At 43.4% G+C, this 24,911-nt stretch overlaps 1 protein-coding gene across 5 annotated transcripts in view; it reads left to right on the plus strand.

Moving 5' to 3' along the window:
- The window catches only part of MGAT5 (alpha-1,6-mannosylglycoprotein 6-beta-N-acetylglucosaminyltransferase), a 286,577-nt gene that overhangs the window by 82,059 nt on the left and 179,607 nt on the right, over positions 1-24,911 (plus strand). For all 5 annotated transcript variants that reach the window (XM_041739318.1, XM_041739321.1, XM_041739319.1 and 2 more), the window contains one exon: positions 10,675-10,839. In XM_041739318.1, coding sequence (XP_041595252.1) covers positions 10,675-10,839 — 165 coding nt within the window. The remainder of the gene's footprint in view (positions 1-10,674; positions 10,840-24,911) is intronic.

Raw genomic sequence — 24,911 nt, forward strand, 5'->3', positions numbered from 1 at the left:
GGCCTGGGCAGAGCGCATGCCAGTGTGGCCACCTTCGAGAGCCATGGGCCTTCCCACATCTGTCTGGGTACCCCAGCTGTCCTCTGGGACCAGCTGTTGGGTGGTGGCTGACACTTTCCCTGTCCCCAGTCTCTGCCTCTGCTCTTCCTCCCACCTGCATGCGTCCTCTCCCCATAGCTCGCTCCTCCTCTCCTTCCATTCTCTCACGATTTCATTCTCAGTCTTACAACACTTAAATCACCTCTGTTCACGGCACTTAAACCACCTTTTATTACATATTTATTGGATTTGTTCATCATCTCTTTCCCCCTTGGAGCCCCCAAAGGGCAGGGATTTAAAAAAAAAAAAAGATTTTATTTATTTATTTGACAGAGAGAGAGAGAGAGAGTGAGCACAAGCAGGGGGAGCAGCAGAGAGAGAGGGAGAAGTGGGGCTCAATCCCAGGACCCTGGGATCATGACCTGAGCCCAAGGCAGACGCTTAATCAACTGAGCCACCCAGGCGCCCCAAGAGCAGGGATTTTTGTCTCTTGTTCCCCACTGTACCCCAGGGTTCAGCGCCTGCCTGGCACTTAGTAGGAGCGAGGAGTGATCGGCAGCAGCCACTTCGCCCTGACGCTATCTGTGTGGGACAGTTCCAGCTGGGGCTAGTTTGAAAGTAATGTTTTTAGTGAGATGAGAAGCCAGAAGGGATTGTCCACGGGCTGTGTGTCCAGGTGGCTGGCTCCAAGTAGCTGTTGTGCTCATGATTCTGACACGGGAACAAGCGTTTATTCTGGAAGGTCGTTAGAGAGTCTCTATGTAGCTGTGGGGTTCCTTGCTGGGTCTGTGACCTTGGGCAGGTAACTGAAGTTTTAAAAGCCTGCTTCCTCTTTTATAAAATAGAGGATAAAATAATCTCGTTCACCTCATAGGCTGGTTGTAAGGATTCCATGTTACAGAGGTTATTTAGGCACCTACATCAGTGAAACACATTCATTATTGTGAGTTATCACTAGCCTTGGCCTACATGCACCTGCATCTGTTACCACCGAACCAAAACTGTTTATGTAAAGTGGATGTTGTTTATACGTTTGGACACAGGGCTTCAGGAATGTTTATTAGGTAGCTGTTCTTCACAGGGGATAAGACGTGAGAGGAAGGAAACTCTCCTCCAGAGGGAGGCAGGCAGGCTTGCCTCTGTCCCCCTAGATAAGGACAGGTGAGGCTTGTCCCCAGGAATTCCTTGGGCCTGACAACACCAGTGCAAGGCCCCACACTGGCCTGGGTTGAGATCTGCTGCCCTCGGCCCCAGGGACATGCTGTTTGGCTCTTCCCTGGGTCCCTTTGTAAAAGTATGTTAGCTCCACAGAGTGACTTTGGCATTTTAGAAACAGGAGATGTGATTGTCACCGCCCTGTTCAAAAGAGAAGGCTTTCCTTTGTGGGCTGGGAGCTGAGCTGGGTTTGGTGAGCTCACTTTGTCTCTGAAGACGGGCACTGCTGGAGGGCACTGTTTCTGGTATAGGTGGTAAGCCAGAAGGGGTAGTGCGTGGGGGCTGCCTTTTCTCAGAGGGTGGTGGTGCGGGGGATGTGGGCCCAGAATTAGGTCAGGACCCTGCGTGACGATGGGCTGGACCTCTCAGAGCCTGAATCCATTTCTGTTCTGTAAAAAGGACTAAAATGCTGGACTCTGATTCCACGCAGCTGGCCGAGTGTCAGGAAAATCGAGAGAACAGCCCAAGAGCTCCATTCTGGATATTTACAGATTCCATAACACACTGGATGTCATCAACAGGCCAAGATGTGATTTTTTTCCCCTCACATTCTGCCTAGAAAATGCCTTGAAATACTAGCAACAGCCGCTATAGCACCTCAGGAATAACATTCATCTCTGGAACACATCGGAGTCAAAGCTGAAGTCTGCCCTTGCAGCCTGACCCAGGAGAGAACAATAGTCAGTAATACTGAGCATCTGAGCTGCCCTTTCTCTTTGAGGTGGTTATTCAGTCCCACCTGTGACAGCTGCAGGGGGAAGAACACATTTATGACTTTAGGTGGCTTTAGGGATGCAAATACAAGAAGTCAGTGAGGGCCCATCACTGAGATGTTTGGGGGCGGGGGTGTCTTATTACCTGACATCAGGTACTTGGGGCCAGTATCTTTGTGAGGGTGGAATTCACTGCCCAGGATGCATTTCCAAATAGCATTTAAGTAATATATATAAAATTGAGAGCATATAGACTGTAAGGCAGTGAAAAACCTTGGACTCTCATTGCTTGACCTGGGTAGGCTCGTTTTCTCTGCTAACGTGAGAGAAAGAAGTTCATTTTCAACGGAAGCAGCTGTCTGAGTCACCATTTCCAAACTATTGAGCACAAGAGAGAAGATGCTGTCAGTAAAAGGCACAAGGGCCAGGATGATGCTATGCCCATTTTTTGTACTCTTAGAAATAAAGAATAAAAAGTAAAATACTCCTTACTCTCAAACCCAGATAAATTTTGATTTCCCTCCAGGCCTTTTTTAAAATGCAGATACATGCACATATGCTCTTTTTTTTTAAATGGAATATTTCATATGCAGCTTTTTAGACTCTTTTTTTTTTGTAATTTCTCATGCCATTAGATATTTCTAATGGTCATACACTTTTTTTTTTCTCATCCATTGGATAAATAATCAGTGAGCTCCTGATATTAGCAGCCAGTGATGATCAACAGAGATGACAAGACACCTGCTCTGCCCCACCCCCCCCCAGTTCCAATCTAGTGATTTATTCTATCTTATGAATGGATGGGCACGTGTAATTTAATCTTTTTGTTGGGCATTTGGGCAGTGTCCAGTTCCTATCTATAGTAAATAACACTACAGCGTCCTTGTACATAATGAATGGACTGGATTTTGCTTATTACTCTAACTGTATTGTCTTTCTGTGGGAAGGTCACTTTGAAATTAAAAATATATAACTGATGAAACTTGACATTCTGGCAGTCTTTGGAAATGAGAGGTTGGGGCTAATTCTTTTTTCATTAGCACTTTCCTTTCTCATTAGCGCCCTGTCTTTGCTGGTTTCCACCGAGCAGCGAGTGAAGCCGTTCTTTATTGGCGCTCTGTCGCTTGGGGCAGCCGTGGTGAAGAGGGACTTGGAGTAGGAGCAAGCCTGGATGCAAATAATTTTTTTGCAGTTCAGGTGTAAGTCCTTGCTCATTGCACAGTTGGTTCTGTGCCAGCAAATCATGCCGGCCACACCTTAAACAGCCCATCGTGGCTGTGCCCAGAGCCTTTGACTCCTGGGTCCTGTAGATTCCGATGGAGTGCCTTGAGGACAGAGCCAGGTGCAGGTGGCCTGGGGGACAGCCGGCTGGGTAACCACTGCTTTGAAAGCATGTCCCAGGGGAACAGACCGGGCTCACATTAGCCCCAAGCACCCCCTTTTTTGATCATTCCTCAAATACTAATTGCCTGTGTAATCTGGCCATTCGGGGTTTGCTGCCCTGTCTCACAGTTTTAACCAACAGGTTTATAGACTCTTGGGCTTTTTATATCAGCAGGACCCTGTTTCTCCTGAAATCCCATCTCCTTGGGCTCCAGCTCTAGAGGCTCATCTAGCTGGCAGTGAAATCTCCTCTGCTGTCCTGCTCCAGAATGTGGCAGCCTCTTCCAGCCCCTCCTCACCCCCTGGAGTCGTGCTTTCTGGAAATGAAAATTTACAGAAGCTGTCAAGGCACCTGTTCTGAGATTTTTGTCGATCTCGCCCCTGATCAAAGCACCTCTAGCATGATAGAAAGCAAAGTGAACTTTCCCCAGAAGAACAGTATAAATGTTTTCAATTGCTTTGATCTCATCTTTATCATGTACAGTAAGTTTTAGGAATACAGAATTGTGGTAGTAGTGTTGGGATTAAATTTTTATAGTTAAGGCTTTGAAGCACAAACAAAATTTTAAAAGCCTGTTAGTAATTGAAAATTGTAATCCTGCTGAGGACACATTTTACTGCTATAATAACTGTAAAACACAATGATAAATATAAAAATGTTACACTAGAATTTGGAGGAATATTTCTGCCCTAATTTCTTTATTAAGCTCTGTAGAAATTATCTTTGAGTGTACAGTCTTATTGGATAAATGGATTATCATTAAGACTAAAACAAAAAATGTTCTGGTATTTAAAATTGTAATAAAATACAGTTTTGCAGGTTTAACTGTAAAATGCAAAGGTGAGAAATAGTTTCATCACCTAGAAAGGTATAATTTCTTCAGCCTGATTGGTGAGAAGACTATAGTCCATTTATTTGGTGGTTCATTCATTCATTTGTTCACTTACGTAACACACACGTAACCAAGTGCTGTGATGTGCCAGTTAATAAAGACACAAAGATGGGCTTGACAACATTTTTGCCCTTGTGTGTTTTATTATATTCTGTCGAACTGTTTTGAAATAGTGACTCAAACAGCTGCTTATTGAAAGTGAACTTTTCTTTCACCCTGGGAGAGAAAACATGCCTATCCAGGTAAGGTGCCTAGAGAGTCCACAGTTCTTGATTGCTTTATATTCCATTTTCATTTTGTGGCAGAAGATATGGAAATGCAGACTCTTCATTATTTTTAATGTTGGAGTTGATCACAGAACAGTGGCATCAGTGGGTCATGAGGATGGTTGGGATAGGATTTAACAAAACCACATGGCAAAAGCCCAGAGGTTAATCCCTGATAAGTGTGTTCAGAAACAGCAGGTCTGAGACGCTTGCTGGCTGGCAGGTCCATAGTGGTTCTTAAGAGGCAGTATGGTATGGTAGGTAAGAGCCATTGGGTCTGGAACCTGACTGAGATCGAATCCTTGATCTGCAATCATCCGGGGCAAATTTCTTCACTTCTCAGTGTTGTGGTTTATAATTTATTAAATGGAGGTGGTAACTATAATATAGTCCTCATATTGCCTTGGCAGGACCACATGAGGTAATCCATGAGAATACTGAGGACAGCAGCTGGTGCATAGAACTCAGTCAGTGGCAGCAGTGGTGGCAGCGGTACGGAGTAGTAGCTGTGATAGTGAACGTCAGCATCCTTATCATCATGACTTCCCTTTGATGTGTACCATGTCCTATAGTCACAGAGGTCATTCTCTAGTAGGTATGGTCACGTCAGCATCCTTATCATCATGACTTCCCTTTGATGTGTACCATGTCATAGGCACAGAGGTCACTCTCTAATAGGTGTGATCAACAAGAGATAGTAGGTCACCCTTATTGGTGACTATATTTTAGGAACTGAAGAAGACTGCCTTCTTGTTTTTTGACATTCTTTTAATAGAGTTGACACCCGATATTACATTACTTTCATGTGTGTGACTTAGCAATTTGACGAGTTCATACATTATGCTGTGTTCATCACTAGTGTAATTACCATCTCTCCCATTACATCGCTATTACCGTAATGATGACTGTATTCTTTATGCTGTGCCATGTATTCCTGTGATTTATTCTGTTCATAACTGGAAGCCTGTGTGTCCCACTCCTCTTCACCTATTTTGCCCATCCCGCACTCCCTTCTGTATGGCAGGTGTTCATTTTATGTATGGTCTGATTCTGCTGTTTTTTAATAAGGCATTTGTCTTTTTCGGTCTGATGTACTTCACTTAGCATAGTACTCTCTAGCTCCATCCATGTTGTCTCAAATGGCATGATTTTATCCTTTTTTACAGCTATAGGATATTCCTTTGTGTACACACATTTTTCTTATTTGTCTATTAATGAGCACTTAGATTGCTTCCATAATTTGGCTCTTATAAATTATGCTACAATAAAGAGAGAGGTGCATATACCTTTTTGAATGAGTGTTTTCCTATTCTTAGAGTAAATGCCCAGTTAGTCATATTACTGGTACACTGGATCATTACTATATTTCTATTTTTAATTTTTTGAGGAACCTCTATAGTGTTCTCCACAGTGGCTTCACCAGTTTGCATTCCCACCCACAGTACATGAAGGTTCCTTTTCCTCCACATCCTCACCAACCCTTGTGGTTTCTTGTGTTGGTGATTTTAGCCATTCTGACATGTGTGAGGTGATGATGTCTCATGGTAGTTTTGATTTGCATTTCCCTGATGATGAGTGAGGTTGACCATCTTTTCATGTGTCTGGTGGCAATCTGGATGTTTTCTCTGGAGAAATGCCTGTTGATGTCTCCTGCCCATTTTTTAATTGAATTATTTGTGGGGTTTTTTCTTTTTTGTATTGAGTTGTAGAAGTTCCTTACATGTTGTGGATATGAGCCTCCTATTGGATATATCATTTGCAAATATCTTTTCCCATTCAGTAGGTCATTTTTTTTGTTTTGTCTATTGTTTCCTTCACTGTGCACAGGCTTTTTATTTTGATGTATTCCCAATAGTTTATTTTTGCCTTTGTTTTCCTTGTTTCAGGAGATATCCAGAAAAATGTTATGATCCATGTCAGAGAAGTTAATACCTGTGCTCTTTTCTATGGTTCTTATGATTCACATCTAACATTTAGGTCTTTAATCCATTTTAAGTTTATCTTTGTGTCTGGTATAAGAAAGTAATCCACTTTTACCCTTTTACATGTAACTGTCCAGTTTTCCCAACATTATTTGTTGAAGATCCTTTTTCCCATTGAATACTCTTGCCTCCTTTGTCATAGATTAATTGACCATACAATTGTGGGTTTATTTCTGGACTCTGTATTCTGGTTGATTGATCTATGTGCCTGTTTCTGTGCCTATACCATACTGTTTTGATTACTATAGCTTTATAACATATCCTGAAATCTGGAATTATAATACCTTCAGCTTTGGTCTTCTTTCTCAAGATTGGTTTGGTTACTCAAGGTCTTTTGTGGTTCCATACTAATTTTAGGATTATTCTAGTTCTGTGAAAAATATTGTTGGTATTTGATAGTGATTACATTAAAACTGTAGATTGGTTTGGGTAGTATAGACATTTTAATAAAATTCTTCCAGTTCATGAGCACGGAATATAATATCTTTCTATTTGTTTATATAATCTTAATGTTGATGTAGCAGTTTTATGTTCTATGTAGGGTGTGCTCCACCAGTGACTATCACCAATAACTACGGGTTGGGGGGGACTCTGTACAGTAGTCCTCTTGCCTTTTAACAAAAAGACAAAAAGTTGCAGAAGGTTAGCAGCCCTTGAGAGACCATCGGCATGGAATGGGCCGCTGTCAGCTTCTGTAGGGAGGAGGGCTGATTCCTTCATTGGACTTCACATTGTAGGGATCCCTGGGTGGCGCAGCGGTTTGGCGCCTGTCTTTGGCCCAGGGCGCGATCCTGGAGACCCGGGATCGAATCCCACATCGGGCTCCCGGTGCATGGAGCCTGCTTCTCCCTCTGCCTGTGTCTCTGCCTCTCTCTCTCTCTCTCTCTCTCTGTGACTATCATAAATAAAAAAAATGAAAATAAAAAAAAAATAAAGGACTTCACATTGTATTTGTAGCGGTGCCTTAGCAAATGGAAGTCATACATAATGCAAATTCAGTGACTGTCCTCACACTCCTATACAAAGGGGCGGTGAGGAAGAAAGGATTGAGAGAATATGCCTAACTCAGTGGTTCTCAAATTGGGACATTGGCAACATCTGGAAGTGTTTTGGTTGTCACATAGAGGGACTGCTACTGTCATTCAGTGCTCGAGGCCAGGGATGCTGCCAAACACCTTTAATGCCCAGGACATCCCTCAGCAGCAAAGAGTTTTCTGGCCCAAAGCGTCAATAGTGTTAAAGCTAAGAAACCCTAATGAAGGGCTTCTGTGTATAGTTAATCTCAATCGCTGGTAATAGTTAAATGCCATTTTTACTTGTGGCCTGTTTGACTGGTTATAGAGCCTCCAGGCAAAAAGGCTAGAGGAGTTTGGTTTTTTAACACTGCAGTCACCTCCCAGTGGTACCACTGCCCCTGTCTGCATGGCTGGTCTCTGGCAATCTTCAGGTTTCTGGAGAAGCAGTTGATGCTTTCGATTCATTATATGAGCAAAGCTGGTGGCTCCTGCGTACACCAGTTAAGGATGTGCCAGGGGTAGAGGGTGAGTCACGCTAACCATGGCACTGCAGCCCCTAGAGGAGAGCAAGCTCATGACCCTTTCAATAAAGTGATAAACTCCTTCATCACTTGGGAAGAGATTTCTTGAGAAAGGATGAGAGCGTTTTCCAGAGGACAGTTTTATTTTTTACTTTTATGTGTAGCAGGCAGTTGTATAGGGCTTATTATGCACCAAGTGGTATTCCGAACATTTTATAAATATTAACTCATGGAGTCCACGTAACAACCCAAAGAGGTAAGCTTATCCTTTTTTTTTTTTTTTAAGATTTTATTTATTTATTCCTGAGAGACACAGAGAGGCAGAGACACAGGCAGAGGGAGAAGCAGACTCCCTGCAGGGAGCCCAGTGTGGAATTTGATCCCAGTACTCCAGGATCATGACCTGAGCCAAAGGCAGATGCTCAACCACTGAGCCACCCAGATATCCCTAGGTTGACTTATTCTTATCACTTTTTTTTAAAGATAAGGAAATAGGAGTGAAAAATAAGGACGTAAACCTAGAAACTTTGGCTCCAGAGTCTGGGCCCTTCACCACAATGTTGTGAATGAGAGACACTGAATTTCACACTTGAGTTCTTTCTCTGTCTACCCTGGCTCTCGACTTCTGGCTGGTCCATTGAGGCATCAGGGAATTAGGCCAACCTGACTCAAGTCCCCATTCCAGTTAATTATCTCTATAGCCATGAGCACATAACTTCATGTCCGGGAACCTCCGTGTTCTCATCTATATAAAATGAAGTCATGTACCTCACCGGCCTCGCAGAGGAGATTAAGATAACGTGGGGTTTCTTAGATTTCTATGTGGCATGTAGTAGGTATCCAGGAAACATTAGTTCCTTTCTGCCCTTCTCTGTTATAATGCTATTTTGAGCTCTGTTGCTATAATGTTGTGGCCAGCTGCTTCCCACCTGTGGGTAAAAGACACGCTGAAGACCAAAAAATAGCCCCGGTCAGGTATTTGTTAGGATGAATGAATGGACTGCTACAGAGGCTAACATTGTAAGGAAGTCTGATGTTCAGTTTGGGGAGAGTAGTGGGGAGGTTGCGCTTATGCCAAGCTCAGAACTCACCAGACTTTCAGGACAAAGGTGTGGGTTTGGTTCTGCTTGTAATGTTTGGTCTGCTCCAACCATGCCTCCCATTTGTAAGCCACACTACAGACTTGCATGTTAATCCCACACTTTGTCTCTGTTTTAATGGCTTTCCTCTCCACTTGACAACATAGGACAGACAGCCTGAGTGCCTTACGGCTGAGGGTCAAGGTTGGTTGGCTGTGTCTTGGGGTTGGTGAACTGATCTGGTGTGTGCTTCTTTCCTGGCCAGATGAGATCACCTACTCAAAGCAGGTTTGCCCTGTTCCCAGTAGGAGGGAAAGTGGCAATTTTGCATTTGTCTCAGTTCAGGACTTTCCATATCCTGCTACCCACACCTATGCACTTTTCCCCTGAACCACTCCCAGCTCATTAATGAGGCTGGATTCTATTCACATGGGTGGCCAGCCTGTTGTCCTTCTGCCTTCCTCACATGTGCAAATCAATGTATCTTCTTTTGATTATGTGTTTCCAGAAGAGAGAAGCTTAATCTTCTTGTGTGTGTGGAATACCTCGTGTACAAACTTAGTAAATGCTTATGTATATATGAGGGTAAAGTGTATATAATTTTGTCTGAGAGAAGTAGCATTTAACCCACAGTCACACGTGTAGAAAAGGGAATCAACTCTTAAATGTAAGCACCATGAGAGAATATCCCCAGCATCTAGGACAGTGCCTGGCACACAGTAGTTGTTTAGTAAATATTTCTTGAATGAATGAATGAATGAATGAATGAATCTGGTCTTAATTTAAGTATCTTTCTAAATCTCCTTATAGTTACTTCTGAGTTATCCAGCATGCCTGGAATTGGGAACTAGAGTTTTTATTAAGTATTACCATAAGTAACCAACAGAAATAAAGACTTGGGAAACAATTGGGATGTACTGAAGGATATAGCACTAAAAATAACCACTTTCTTTTCAAAGATTTTATTTGTTCATGAGAGATAGAGAGAGAGAGGCAGAGACATAGGCAGAGGGACAAGCAGGCTCCCTGCCGGGATCCTGATGCGGGGACTTGATCCCAGGAACCCAAGATCACAACCTGAGCCAAAGGCAGATGCTCAACCACTGAGCCACCCAGGTGTCCCAATGACAATGAACTTGATCCAAAAGCTACTTCAAGGCCTTTCTGCACTTTGGGGTTGTCATTCTCTAGGTCAGACTACTATGCTGTAGGAAGGAGGAATTTAACAGAGTGCTTTGACTGAATGCTAAGGAATACTGGGTTTTCTCGATCAGCCTAGTGGCTGGAAATAATTTTATGTCACCTACTGCCAAACTCACATCGTAGAAGAGACCGATTTGTACTGTCTTGACCACTTGAAGATGGTCTCTGTCATCTACAAGATAGGGTTTGTTAGGACATGTCTTCAGATAGTACTTCTTCACTGTGCCACTTTCTGTTCTCCATGTCTGAGAGAGACGGAGAGGAGGAGGAGGGAGAGCGAGAGCAAGAGAGCAAGCGCACGCATGCAGCAGACAAACATACAGAGGCCAAAGAATTTTTCAACTATCTGCATTTTCTTTTACAGATCTGAAGAAAACTCTTGCTGTGCTGTTGGATAACATCTTGCAGCGCATTGGCAAGTTAGAGTCAAAAGTGGACAATCTTGTTGTCAATGGCACAGGGACAAACTCGACCAACTCCACTACGGCTGTTCCCAGCTTGGTAGCACTTGAGAAAATTAATGTGGCAGGTAAGAACGGCACTTGTGTGTCCTGACGTGGAGTCAGACCCTGCTTTGAACCAGGAAGAGAATAAAGGAGCACAGTGGTTCTTCCTGGTATCAATCCCATAAACTTGGTACAGCCCCTCTAAAGCTGATTTTGAATTTGTTTTTGATTAACTTGTTAAAAGACTTTTAAAGTTTCATCATGATATGTAATCCTGGTGGCTTCTGTGACATATTTCACATAATGAGCTCCTGGAATTCACTTTTAATGAGAAGATTCATAGCATGGATAAGTGAAATAGAGAGGTTATCTGGGAAGCTCATGCCAGTTGGAGGTCCTTTCTCCTCCTCATTTTTGTCAGTTTCAAAAATCTGTTCCATATAATAGATTCTCTCCTTCCCATTGTTAAAGAAGAGCCATGATTGCAGAAAATGCCTCCTATGTGTATATGGGGAGATGCAAATTCTGGAAATGGCACTGATGAAATAAACGGACCCCACCCGATCTTGGGCTGATTCTGCTGCCCACTCATGGACACCAACCTGCGTTTCTCCCTGGGGTGGATTTAGTCTAGTCCCTTCTTAAAACTAGACTCTTGGATGAGAGAAGAAGAATAGATTAAATAAAAAGCTCAAATCACGTACAGTGTGTATTGCCTATGGCTTGTGTCAGATACCCCTATCGCACTGTCCTGGGGTTAGTCTCTGGGTCTCTGTATTTAGCCAGGACTTGTCCTTGTTAGGATGACAAAGCAGAGCCCGAGGATTAGGATAAGGTGCTTTGGGTGAATGGTTGTAGATGAGTTGTCTGCATTTCTGGTGGTGGTATCCAAACTCTAGCGAATGGATAAAATAAGGGGCTGGGTTGCTTTCGGATACTTTGAAAATCTAATTTAGTGTACTTTTTGGTTTCTCTCTACCTCTGACTTGCATTATAGAAATGTACGGACTTTAGCAGGAGAGATTCTTCTCCTTTCCTACCTCCTAGTGTCAAAACATTTAATTGTTTCACATTATGCAAGCTTGTTGTATTACCTTTCTGTTATGTTCTTTGCCCTTTAGCAAGTGTTAAATCACAAAATATATTTCTAATAATCCAAAGTGTCCAACCCAAGAAAGGTATTAAAAATAACTTTTAATTACAACACAGAGGCAGTGTCATCTGGGCCATAAATCCTATCTTCCCTGCAGTTTTCAACAGCTTCTGTAATTAGACAAGAAAACCTCCCACTGTGTTGAGCTGCTTATTAATAAATGGAACCCATGCCTCTCCAACCTCCACTCCTCCACCCCCGTCCCCAGTAGGAAACTCTACTGAAAAGGTCCTATCTGATTTCCTGGCAGTTCTGCGTTTTCCTGTTTCCAGAGGTGGAGTGGGGTGCTCTGTCTGCCTTTACATTCACTGCTTCCCACGGCCTCTGTCGTATACGGCCCATCTAAATAAGTCCGTTGTCATTCTCTGCCCTGAGAAGGGATCTTGCTGACTCTGTCCTGTTTGTGTGCCAGGCTCACAGGGAGACTCACACCGCCTGGGCTTCAGGTACCTGGGTTCAGAACGGTGGATAGAACTTCAGGAGTGAATTGGGAGGGAGTCGGTGGCTCCTTCTTTCAAGTGGGATCCTAACTCCATGTATTGAGTTAGTTAGCTTACTCCATTAACCCCTCTTGAGCACGATTTCTAAGTTGTTGGGTCTGATGGGTCTCCTTTCCATGTGCCACTGGTACTCTGTTTTGTGTGTGTGTGTGTGTGTGTGTGTGTGTGTGTGTGAATTTTATTATTGGATAGTTTGAATGGACTTAGTTCATTTTTAGAACTTAGGCTCATGTGTATAAGGGTACTCTGTTTTTACTAGTATTTAAAGGACCTTAAGGATTTTGTGTGTTTTGTGGGGGTGGAGCAGGAGGAGAAGGGAGCCAATTTAGAGTTGTGCCTTTAGTAATTAACCTCATTGTCACTCCTTTGCACCTTTTGTATATGCTACACTCTGAGATTTTTAATGACCAATTAAGAAGATAGTATATATGCATAAAATCCCATAAAAGGTGGCCATGTAAGGCTTCTCATAGGAAGGTACATTTTGAAAGTAGGTAGTATTGAGGCATAGGGTCCTCATGAAAGAGACACAGATTAAAAATGGATTGTGACTCAGGAAATAATTGGCAGGAAGAGGAGGAAACTAACATCCAGCAACTATCCAGGAAATACCAGTTACTATTTGTGATCCTTGGAGGCACATGATTTTACTCTGTCTTCTCAATGTCTATGATTGCATTACTGGTTTCACAGGTTTTATGGAGTTGAAGTGTTTGGAAGGGGGATACCTTTAGTGTAGAAATCCCCTGGGCTCAGCTTAAGACCCAGCACCATTAAGAGAAGAGGTTGTGAGTGTTGGCTCCATCTTCCTGGCTCTCGTTTGTAAATCATCACAAATGGGCAACTTTAGAAAAATACGCTGCCATTTTCTTAGAGGCTCCTAGAGAGCTGACAGTTTCCTGGGATATTTAATAACCTGTCTACTAAGGAAGTTCTCTGTGTCTTAAGGGTCTGTTTTTATGGCCAGCCTGTGTAAAAACAAGCTTGTCCCTCTGTGTGCACGGGCAGTCCTCCCTTAGGCCTTAATGGCCACAGTGGATGTAGACATGAGGGAGTAGGGAGGAGGGCTTTATATTTTGTCAGTTGAACAACCTATTTCTAAACTGTTTGCCCTGTCTGTAGATTAGGATGCCAAAGAGAAGGATAAAATGTAAGTTTGTACACTTGTTCAGGAAAAAACCATTTATTGCTTTTGTTGTCCTCTCTCCAATCCATGGCCATATTGTCCCCAGACCCCTGCTCTGGAGTCTGGAGAGTGTTCATTTTTAGAGGGTTCCAATCCTGAGTGAAGTTTTTCTCTCTTTTTGCATTAAGACATGTGGTAATTGCTCAGAAATGTTCTCCCTGGTGTGTCTTTACTGCTTACTCTGGTGTCTTATTGCTCGCTGATGTTTCTGATTGCTTACTGTTGTGTCTTATTGCTTGCTGATATATCTTCTGGTTGGCTCTAAACTGCTTCTAAATTAGGTACCCATGGCAGTTGAAGAAGGGTTCCCTAAATTTATTTTCTTTTTAGGCATAGCTCTGTATACGTGTGTATGCGTGTGCCCTTCCTCTGTTTCACTGTGTTTTCTGTACCCTGTATCCAAAATGGCTTTTCTTTCCAAATTTATCACTCTTGGGCTTTTTTATTCTGTGAAGGGAATGTTCCCCTCGAGAAATCTCGCTGGAAATGAACTCCATTGAAATCAAGAATTAGCTCGAACTGCGTTCTTGAGCTTGGTTTATCTTCTGGAAGACGAAAATGAATCGAAGAAACAAAAATCCAGATTTTAAAATATCCCCACCCTTCAACCAGTCACATAGCAAATCAGTTTCTACTCCTTGAAAGAACTTGAATCTTTGCCAAAATTATACACTTTCAGAATGAGGCATTTGTTTTTGGAAAGACCGATTCTGTTTTTCTCTACTTTTATGATCTTAAATTATGAAGCAGAGTGAATAGCATTGGATCTGTTGTTCTTTGCCATGTGCAACATAGAGGAAAGGTAAAAAAAAAAATTGTGATAATGAAAGTGCTTGCCTTTTGACGCCTGACAATGTCCATTTGATCTTTGTTTTGTCCATAGTGCCTTGTCCAAAGCCTACCTGTTGAAAGTACACAATAAATGCCCCCTGGGATTGGATTGTGCTGGAGGGGACAACATGTGGTTTCATTGCTAAAAGGAATGTCTCCTTTCGGTTCCTCTTTTCCATTTCTGCTTATGGGATTTGCATGGAAATGGAGCTTGGCATCTCATTTCCCTTACTCAAACCTTAGCAAACACCACCTATGAAGTAGAGTTTTGTTTTGTTTTGTTTTGCTTTTTTAATCTGTCATGTCTGAGCTTCCCACAAATGCTTCCATGCTGTGGAGTCTTCATGGAATGTGATGGTTACAACTCTAGATGATAGTATGTTAGGGAATGGGCACTCTTTCCATCAGTTGGGGGTGTGGGGCATGAGTGCATGTGTACCTCTGCATTTATTTACTTATGCTTTAAAGAACTAGTTGTCATTCACATCAGCTGAATAAGTCACCAGCATTGAGGGTTAGCTATAAGGCACAACCTGATGATAACATTAAGGCTGATGTCCAATAGTGAGTCTAAACCAAACTTTAGCCAGGCCTACATTTCACAAACGTCAATAATCACACACTGTGTAGTATGTGTAGTATCACAGTATCTGCAGGTGAAGTGCAATGTATTTGAGCTTGGATGCTGTTCTCAGTAAAAAGAACCATAATTATTATTCTACCATTTAAAAACTGAAAATGAAAAATGTCCCTGCTGAGTTTCAGGACTTGCATTTGGAAGTGCAATTTTCCCCCTTTTGTGCTGCTAATGAACCTTGAAATTAACTTGCATCTGTGTGGTTTTCTCACTTGGGTCCACATGTTACCAGTTGTGTTGGAGTAAGCACCTAAAGTGCCTCAACCCCCTGCCCAGCTCCACAGGTGGCTTTTTGGGGATCAGGTAATGGCCAGTGTGTGGCACCCCAGATGGCTGGGCAGACAGGAGAGGGCTGGGTGCTTTCTTATTAACATGAGTGGGAAACACAGTTGTTTCTACATCTACATGTATATCTACATGTGCATGTCGTTTCCAGTTTCATTCTTTATAAGGGCAGCACTAAATACTTGGCTGCTTGTCAGAGATAATTCTTTTGGTATCTTCCTAGAAAAATGTATGTCATTGCTGGTGTGGTTTTCATTTTGTGTGGTCAGGGTGTTTTGATTTTTGTCATGAAGAAGGAGAAAGGAGGGCAGGAGGAGGAAGAGAAAGAGAACTACAGTTCGAGAGAAGTGATGCTAACCTTATGAGCATGGATATTTATAACACTGATGCTCAACTGCTGGCAATTTTGCAAACCCCTCCACCCCCCTGGCCGTGCTTAGTGATGTCTGGAGACATTTCTGGTTGACATCTAGGAGGTACTATTGGCATCTAGTAGAAAGAGGCCAAGGATGCTGCCAAACATTCTGTAGTGCATAGGCTAGCCCCCACAATAGCAAACTCTCTAGCCCAAAATGTCAATTGTAGGGGCACCTGGGGTGGCCCAGTGGTCACACATCTGCCTTTGGCTCAGGTTGTGATCCCAGGGTTCTGGGATTGAGTGCCGCATCAGGCTCCCCACAGGGAGCCTGCTTCTCCTGTTGCCTATGTCTCTGCCTCTCACTATGTGTTTTTCATGAATAAATAAACATTTTTTAAAAGTATCAATTGTACGGTGGTTGAGGAGCCCTGATCTACAAGGTAGTATTGGAATCTGGTGTTTCACTTAAGACCAGTGCAGAAAGATGCTAGGATGTTGTGCTCAGCTGATGGGCCGGCTGACACATAAAATATCCTTCTCTCGGGATCTCTGGGTGGCTCAGCAGTTTAGCACCTGCCTTTGGCCTAGGGTGTGGTCCTGGAGTCCCGGGATCGAGTCCCACATCGGGCTCCCTGCATGGAGCCTGCTTCTCCTTCTGCCTGTGTCTCTGCCTCTCTCTCTCTCTCTCTCTCTCTCTCTCTCTCTCTTTCTCTCATAAATAAATAAATAAAATCTTTAAAAAAAATATCTCTTCCTTGCAAGGCTGTTGGCAAGTCCTCAGCCCCAACCACTTTTAGCTTTGCAACTGATCTTTGAGACCTCCAAGAAAGAGATTTTTATAAACTCTTGGAAGGCTCTTGGGATCCTGACCTTTAAGAAACTCCTTTCCTGGACCCACTCCAGTAAATTTTTGGCAACGTGCATTTTACTCCTGCTTCTATAGAAGGTAATTATTTCTTTTCATGAAAGAGCCGCTAATTCAGAATAATGATGGCAAAGTAGTCTGAGAGAGTAGATTTAAATTACAGGAATGGGTTAGAGGAAATTCTATTTTATTAATTTTACGCAGAGTATATAATTATCAAGACACGAGAGAGTAAATTAAATAAGGTAAGGGAAACAAGACAGGTCCCCCAAGATCCCCTTTACAGTGTGAAACAACTTACATAGCATATTTGGAGCAGTAAAAAAAGAGATGATCCTGAACAAGGTAGGTTGAGGGAGTCTGTGAAGAGTAAAACTCAGAAGTTTGTATTGGTTATGGAGGCAGTGACAACTGAGGAGACTTTAAATAAAGCAGGAGGACAATGAGATGAGACCTGAGTTTTTGGAGAAGAATTAGTGGCCAAGTGGAAGTGGGGTGCTTTAAAGGGGGAAGCCAGGTGAGAGAGTTTAGTGGAGTGGGTAGGAGAAGGCTTGAAAGGAGGCATGTGCATGATGCCCAAGGGAAGGGGGATTAGAGACCTGAGTCAGGTGGAGGTGATGTCAGGACACTGGTGGACGACAGGAGAGATCGAGGCGGGGGGGTGGGGGGGCTGCTGTCATCATGACCAAGTGATGCCTTTATTGAGGAAACAAGCCCACAAAGACAGGATCTTGTGAGGACAGTAGCCATGTGTTAATGTGGGTTGCTTTACTGCAAGCCATTTGTTTAAGGAGGATCGGTTTAAAGGAAGTTGGAACATTGGTTCTAGTGCTCAGGACTTGAAAGGCTTCATGGAAGGCAGTGGTTTGGAGCCAGGCTGTCCTAGTTCAGATCCCAGCTCCACCACTTTAATGCCTCTGTGACCATGGGCATCTTTCTTAACTTTTCTATGGCCCTCTTTCCTCGTTTGTACAATTGGGGAAATAATAGTAGTGCCCATTTTCATGGGAGTTGTTGATGGGGATTAAGTAAACTACGTCAGACATATGCCTGGTACAAAGTTAGCACTAAATGAGTGTTAATTACAGTTTACAAGCCACATCGATGTAGCTTTTATTTTGTTGATGTAAGAATGGAAATTGCAGTAACTAGTTATTAGAATATCACAAATAACTAATATTTGTGTAATGTATAGATTAGAAAATAATTTTGTATGTGTTAGTTCATTTGAGTGCTTTAAATTTACAGTTCCCAAATGGACCTTTTTGTCGGTACTTAAAGGCTTAGCAGGATACCCATGTGTTTGTCAATAATCTCTTTAAAAAAGGCAAAAAATCTTAAATGGAAAGGGAGTTGGGGGCCCATGCAGTTGACTACTACTTCCAGAGATGATGCTGAGCTGCCCTGCCTTCTGATTTGGCTTCATTCTAAGGCCATCTTCTCAGGGTGGTGGTTGAAATGGTCACTGGGGGGTCTAGGTTGCTGGCAACGTTCTTGAGGGGGTGTGGTTCAGATCATCTTGGCTTGCTGTATATGCCTATCCATGATCTAGTCACAGTACTCGATGACATCTTGATTGGGTATCTCTGAATCGTGCAGGTCACCCCAGGGTTTCACGGTGGGGGGAAAAGTCCTTAAAGAGAGTCCAGGCAGCAGATACAATAGGTATGACCACCAGAGACCCACGTCACATTATTGGTTTGGATTTCCAGAATTGTCCTAAACCGTTTGCGGCCATACCACCTTGAACGCGCCCGATCTCATCAGAATTGTCCTAAGCCTGACTCAAACTTTTCTTTCCTTGGTGGTTCAGAAGACGAAGCTTCCAGAATGTTAACCTTCCTTCTCCCATTCGAAATGCTGCTGTTATGGCTGAATGTGGCACAGCCTTGCGGGGACCTTGCCTCGCCTACACCCTGCTATTTATTTATGCTGTTATACATTTACCTGTTTCTGTCCTCGGCCTGGAATGCCCTTCTGCTTTCCTGGTTCTTCTTTATCAGCTTTTCCAAGACTCCTCTGAAGCACTGGCTCCCATAAAAAGCCTTCCTGAGATCCCCTCCAGCCTCAGAAGTTTCTGGTGCCCTTGCTTTGTATTTTCACAACTGTTATTATGTACATCTTTGGACCTTCCCATACTTTATCTGTCTCCACAGCCAAGCTCTAAGCTCTTTGAAGGCATGGGCAAAATATCCTGCATTTTTCTTTTGAACCCCGTACCTAAGTGAGAGCCTGGCAAATAGCAGGATCTCAGTAGGAGTCCAAGTGAATGTACTTCTTCCTCTCCGGGACATGAACCAGGTCAGCTGCTGTCCTAAAACTTGTATCGTGACAGTGATGGCCACGTGATCAGTTCTAGATCAGTGTGTCTGCCACTGGCCTGCTTTGACAATTAAGTGAATACTTTTAGAATCCCCCAATGCACCTGGAAAGTTGCATTGCAGTTGACTGTTATCTTGTTCAAGGGGGGAAATGCCTTTGCTTTGCTACACTTTGAAGAAAACTAGGGTTACATAACAAGACTTTATCTTGTAACTCTTGGTGGCTGGTTATGTAAGTAGGATTTAAACACTTCTAACGAGCTATAGTAGAGATGACTATCAATGAGTAGTCCTTGCAGAAAAGTGGGAACCCACTAATCCTTTAGACTTAGTACTCAACCTTCAAGAAGTACATGGCTTTTTTTCATTTCAGTAAGTCAGAGTATGTATCGCAGTGAGGAATGCTGTTTTCCCCAGCCTCTTGAGGTTGGTGAAGGACAGGAGCTCTTAGGAACCTGTACTATGGGATTGGCCATGCACTTTGCTTTTGTTGGTGAAAATTCCTCTATATGGGGCTGTTCAGTGGATTGGAGATAGGACAGGCTGAAATAGTCTTGCTTTAATCAGAAGGCGACAGATCCCACTTGCTCTTAATTTGGCTAAATCGGGTACATGTATACAGTTGTACTATCAGTCTGCATATGGTATTGATTCATTAGACATTCCACAGCCACAGCAGAGCATATGCTTTCCCACGGATACTCCCTTGTCTTTCCCATTCCGTCCTTTACCTGTTTTTATTGACACATGTCTCAAAGAGGCAGTCTGGAGCCTGAGATTTAAAAATTCAGAAAAAATTGTAGAATAAAGTTGTTTCGATGGGAGCAGGGGGCTGTGTCTATCTCTGGGTGGTTAAAACAGTTTCTTAGGTATGAATGCTTGTGGGGATTTTGATGGATTTCCTTTTAAGCTCTGCTTTTGACTTTGTAGATCCATAGCTGCTAAAATTAGGCAACCTAAATGAAAATCAGTTGTTAGGTTTTGTTGATGTTTTTTGCCTTCTTGGTGTGTCTCAGAAAAAGAAGAGAGAAAGCAGCCTGTATTGTGAAGGTGATCTGAAATTGTTGGCTGAGTTTAAAAAGGAAGCAAAGGGGCATCCAGTTAGATGTGTGGCCCAAGAGTGGCTGAGCCACCCCACAGTTCTGGGCAGCAGATGTCCTTTCCATTACTGTCCAGAATGGTCTCCTTGGCCTTTGGACCTTCAGCACATCTCACGAGCAGGATCATAGCACCCAAGTCAACTCATGTCAAGCTGAGGACCCGTGGCATTGACAGAGGCAGCAGAGGGACTATGTGTCTGGGGTCGATGGAGGGTTTAAATTGCATTTTGATTTGCCTCATCAGAGTTGGCCAGCTATACTATTAGCTGGTTTTAAGCTGTCTTGATGTTCCATGTTGGTGAGCTTTTAGAGTCAGCATTAATAGTGGGAACTTGCTCTCTACCTCCATGCAGCTAGAGATGGGCTCTTAAAAGTCATTACAGAAGAGCCACAGTGAGAATCAAGTAAAGGACTTGTCCCCCCAACAACAGGGGAGGCGTTTGCACAAGATTGAATGGCAGCCATAGGATTGTGGTTCAGACACAGACTCTGGACCCTGCCACCTCGGGTTCAAATCTCAAACCACCACCTGCCTGTGTGTCCTTGAATAAACTCAGTTTCATCATCAGTAAAATGGGGATAAAGTACCTGTGCCATGGGATCATTGTGAGGATTGAGTTCATACATGGGAAACACTTGAGGCTGGGCACAAAATCAGAGCACAGTAACTCGTGGCTTTTAGGACATGCAATTCTTAACCTGACCCTGAGGCTTGGCCTCTGAGCCAGAGTGTAGCAGTACATGATTAGTGCTTATTGAATGTGTAAACTACCTAGTTGTAATGTTGTATTTTATAGAGAAAATAGTATAGGAACCTGGGAAAAGTGATTTCTGTAAGTTACTTGGCAGTCACAGGCCAGACCTGGTCTGGCATTATACAGTCTTGAACAGAACTCCTGGCTTCCTTTTTTACTCACCGTTGGCATCTTATTTACCATCACTGGGCTTCAGCTTCAAGCTCTGTGTGGAGATAGTGATGCCAACACTATCCTTATGTGCCCTTGAGGATGCAGTGAGTTAATGCATCTGAGAGTCTGGCACAGTTCTTAACCCCACTTACCTACAGATCCTGCTTTTTGGGGTTAAGACTTGTTAAAAGGGAGGAGGCACAAATATAATATGGCAAACACTGTATGTTTTATACAGCCAACATTGGATGATGCCAAGACTTGTGTCAGGCAGTGGAAAGGCAGCCAGGTAAGAAACTAGAGTTTCTGTTGTAAACAAAGGGCCACACTGTGTAGCGGAGAAGGAAGGGAGTATTGGCAGTGCTTATAATACCTTTCCTGACCCTCAGCCTAGAGCTTCTGTCATACTAGTTCAAGAGGACCTGTTGGTTTTGCCTGACCTTTTGGCCTTAGGCACGAACTTCAAACTCTCTGGCCATCTAGGGATAGGAGAGGGATAGGAGTAACCTGTAGGAATTAGCCTAGAAGGAATTTTCATAATCACATGGTGGAAGGCATGCAGCCCTCGTCACAGCAAACTGAAGAAGTCTGGAAACTGCCTGACCCCTCACGGTACCTTCTCACTCAGAAGTAGGGAGGGGAATTCCTGTGCCGTGGAGCTCAGCTCTCAAGAGAAGACAGTCATTAACCTGTCTAAACTTTATGCTAATAGAACTTTCTCAATAATTGCTTTCATTAAGTATGGTTAATATGAGCTGAACAAGTTGTGGCAAGATGAGCAGAACAAAGTAAATATTTAGGACTTTATTTCAGGGTTCATTTGGGTTAGGGCAAAGAGAAGATTAGTAAAAGCTGGATCTGATGGTATCTGACACTGAAATATAGGAGACTACTTGACTGAAGTTCCAGTGGTTTCTCTTCAGTGGCTCTCTGGATACCAATTGGGTGTTCTCCAGGTGACATTTATGAGCTCTGGTCTCTCCTTACATTTTTGGCCCTTGTCAAACAGAGTAACATGGTGATGAAGAGAAATTGCCTTCTCTGTACTTCTGGGAATGTTGTGAGGATTAAGAAGGTGGCTCTTGGCCCATGACTGCCATGTAGGGAGGACTGTTGTTCCCTAAAGTAGAGGGCTGTTAGTAGCCACTGAGTTGGCCAAGAAAGCCCAGGATGAGTGCTTGTTCATGGCTGGACATGCTAACCCATCATCTGATAGTGCCAAGGGGGTCACCTAGCTTTGGTTTTCAGGCCTCTTGGCTACCAGTAGCAAAAAGCAGCCATAACCTCTGTCTTTGAGTCTATGTAACAATAGGGTAGAAGTTTCAAAAGGAAAGATTTGATAAATAGCATTTTTCTTTTGTATTACAAAAAAGTATAAAGTTTCCTGCAAAAAAATGTGGAAATGAAGCAATAAATCGGGTGAGGAGAGAGCAGGGAGGGGGGTACTGTTTCAGACTGGGCAGATTGTCAGGGATAGCCTCTCTGAAATGACATTGAACAGATAGCCAGGTGAGTGAGGAAGGGAGCCATGAGGGTACCTGAGGAAGGTTGTCCATGCAGAGGGAGCAGGATGAGACCCAGGTGTGTGCAGCAGACAGCAGTGTACAGGCTTCATACTCAGACTCCTGGGGCTTGAATCTGAGTTCCAGGAGCAGTATGACTTTGGCCAGCATTTAGGGAGGTCACATCTTCATCTCCTCATCTGTGCTACAGAAACCAGCTCACGGGACATTGGGAAGCCACATGAAAAAGTGTGTAAGAAGAGCTGGCACACAGTGCTTGGAAAATATTGGCCATTATTATAATGATCAAAATGTAGTTTCAGCAAATGGTTTTAAAAGGCTCTCTGTGAGACTTTGTTCCACAGACCTTTTAACCAAAGCTAACGAGCTTCAAAATTGTATTAGAGGCACCAAAGTGGGAGCAAGTTCTATTTGTTCCAAAGAATAAGCTAAATATAGTCAAGATTGTAACAGAAGGGTCACATATTTGGGGGGGGGGGGCTTTTGGTCATGAAGTGGGTACAGTGTGTGGAGATCAATTTCTTGTATATATGTTGCTGTCTATTCAAATATAAAACCCCTGTTGAGGACTGTTTTTACAGAAACCATCCTCAGATTTGGAGATTTTGGTGTGTGATCTTGAGTCCTCAGAAGGCCACAGTAAAGTTGTCATTAGTCCTGTGTGGTATGTGTGAGGTTTGACCTACATTATAGATTCATGTGTCCTGAAAGATAGTACTCAGGTAAGTAAGTCATCGTGACATGTCTGAATCCAGGATCCATCCTGAAAGATAGTACTCGGATAAGTAAGTTGTAGTGATACGTTTGAATCCAGGATCCAGATTTTCTCACTGTTTGAGTCAACTCTTGTGCTCCCCTTGACTCAGGGTGATAGCTTGGAAACATAGAGCCATGGGGTGAAGGTCTGGTCCCACCTCCCAGGCTCTACAGGACTCCCTTCTTGTAGATGACCTTCACTCTCTACCAACTACTCTAAGCTTCCAAAGGGAAGAATCATACAGATGCTACTGGGTGGTCTGCGTGTGTCGCTAAGGCAGAAAAGACATGGGCGTCAATACAGGAAGGTCTCTGAGAAAGCGGTGACTGGCTAGTGATTGGCTAACTGGCATTTAGAAGATTTCAGAATGTCCACCAAGTTGAGGGATGCCAGGCCTAGGAGCTGTGAGCTCTGGTGAAGGAGGGTAAGACTAGGAACCAGGAGGTCTGGGTTCTAGGCCTGCTGCTGTCAGAACTGACTGTGAGATCATCTAGTTTTTCTATTTCTTTTTTATAGACACCATTTTATGGACTTTTAGGAAGACATCAGGATGACTTAATCTTTCCTCCAAAGGGAGGGACTGCAACCTTCTAAAATCCTTGGTGCACAATCCTCCAGCCTTATCTGAACAATTCTAGATGTCCCACAACCAGACGAATGGACCACATTTGCATCATAGCCTGTATGGCAGGTTAACAGACTATGGCCCATGAGCCAGAGCTGGTCCATCGCCCATTTTTGTAAAGACAGATTTCAAATACATTCTTGCCCATATGCTTTCGTTACATGGCTGCTTTGGTGCTACTGCCGTAGAACTGAGAAGTTGTGGAAGGTGTCATGGAGACCTTACGGCCCCCAGAGCTGAAAATAGTATCTTGCCCTTTATAGAAAAAATTGAAAAAAAGAAAAAGGTTGCCAGCCCTTAGTCTGAGCAAATGGTGTTCCCTGGAGTGCAGCCTGTGCCCCTGGGTCCTTGGTAGGGATCAACTCCTCAGAAAGATAATCACCTAGATTCAGGGCAACTCTTGCTGGGTGGTCTTGGCTTCACCTTCCAGACCAAGTCCTACTCATCTTTGCAGACATGGGTCATGTGTCCTGTAGCATATTCCTCTGGAGGCAGCTTGTCCTCACCACCCTCAGGTCTGTCACCGGTGCATTGCCGGTGAGGTGTCCTGATCCCTTGCCTTCTGGTCACCCTCTTCTAAGCATGCTCCAGTTTGCCAGTACTCTCCACTTAACTCAGGAAGCCAGAACTGTGTCTATCTTCTGGAAACTGAGTAATCCAGAGCTTGGTGGAAAAGAGGAGCCTTGCCCTTGAGTCCAAAACACCAGGCTTGTTCTGTGTAGCCTGAATGCACAACAGCCACAGCATGCTGCAGCTATGATTTACGGAATAAACCTTCCAGTGCTCTCTGTATGGACTGTTGTTAGACCAAGTTGTCTCCCTATCCTTATACCTCTTTTGCCTCCTGACAACTCATGCTTTTATTCCCGGAGTATGGAATTTTACCCTCAGTTCCTATTCAATATTATTTTATTTATTTTCCATATATTTATATATTACATTGACTCTTAAAGGTTTTTGTTGTCTTTTGAATTACTTGGTTTTTTTCTTCCAAGTGGGTCACCAGTATTTCTATTTTGGCTTTCAGTCTGCACTAGAGACAGCTTCCAAGATGACATGGGTTCAGAGATCAACATTGTTTTAGTGCAATCACTCACACATACAAA

This window comes from Vulpes lagopus, chromosome 24, assembly GCF_018345385.1.
Source record: "Vulpes lagopus strain Blue_001 chromosome 24, ASM1834538v1, whole genome shotgun sequence".
Lineage (NCBI taxonomy): Eukaryota > Metazoa > Chordata > Mammalia > Carnivora > Canidae > Vulpes > Vulpes lagopus.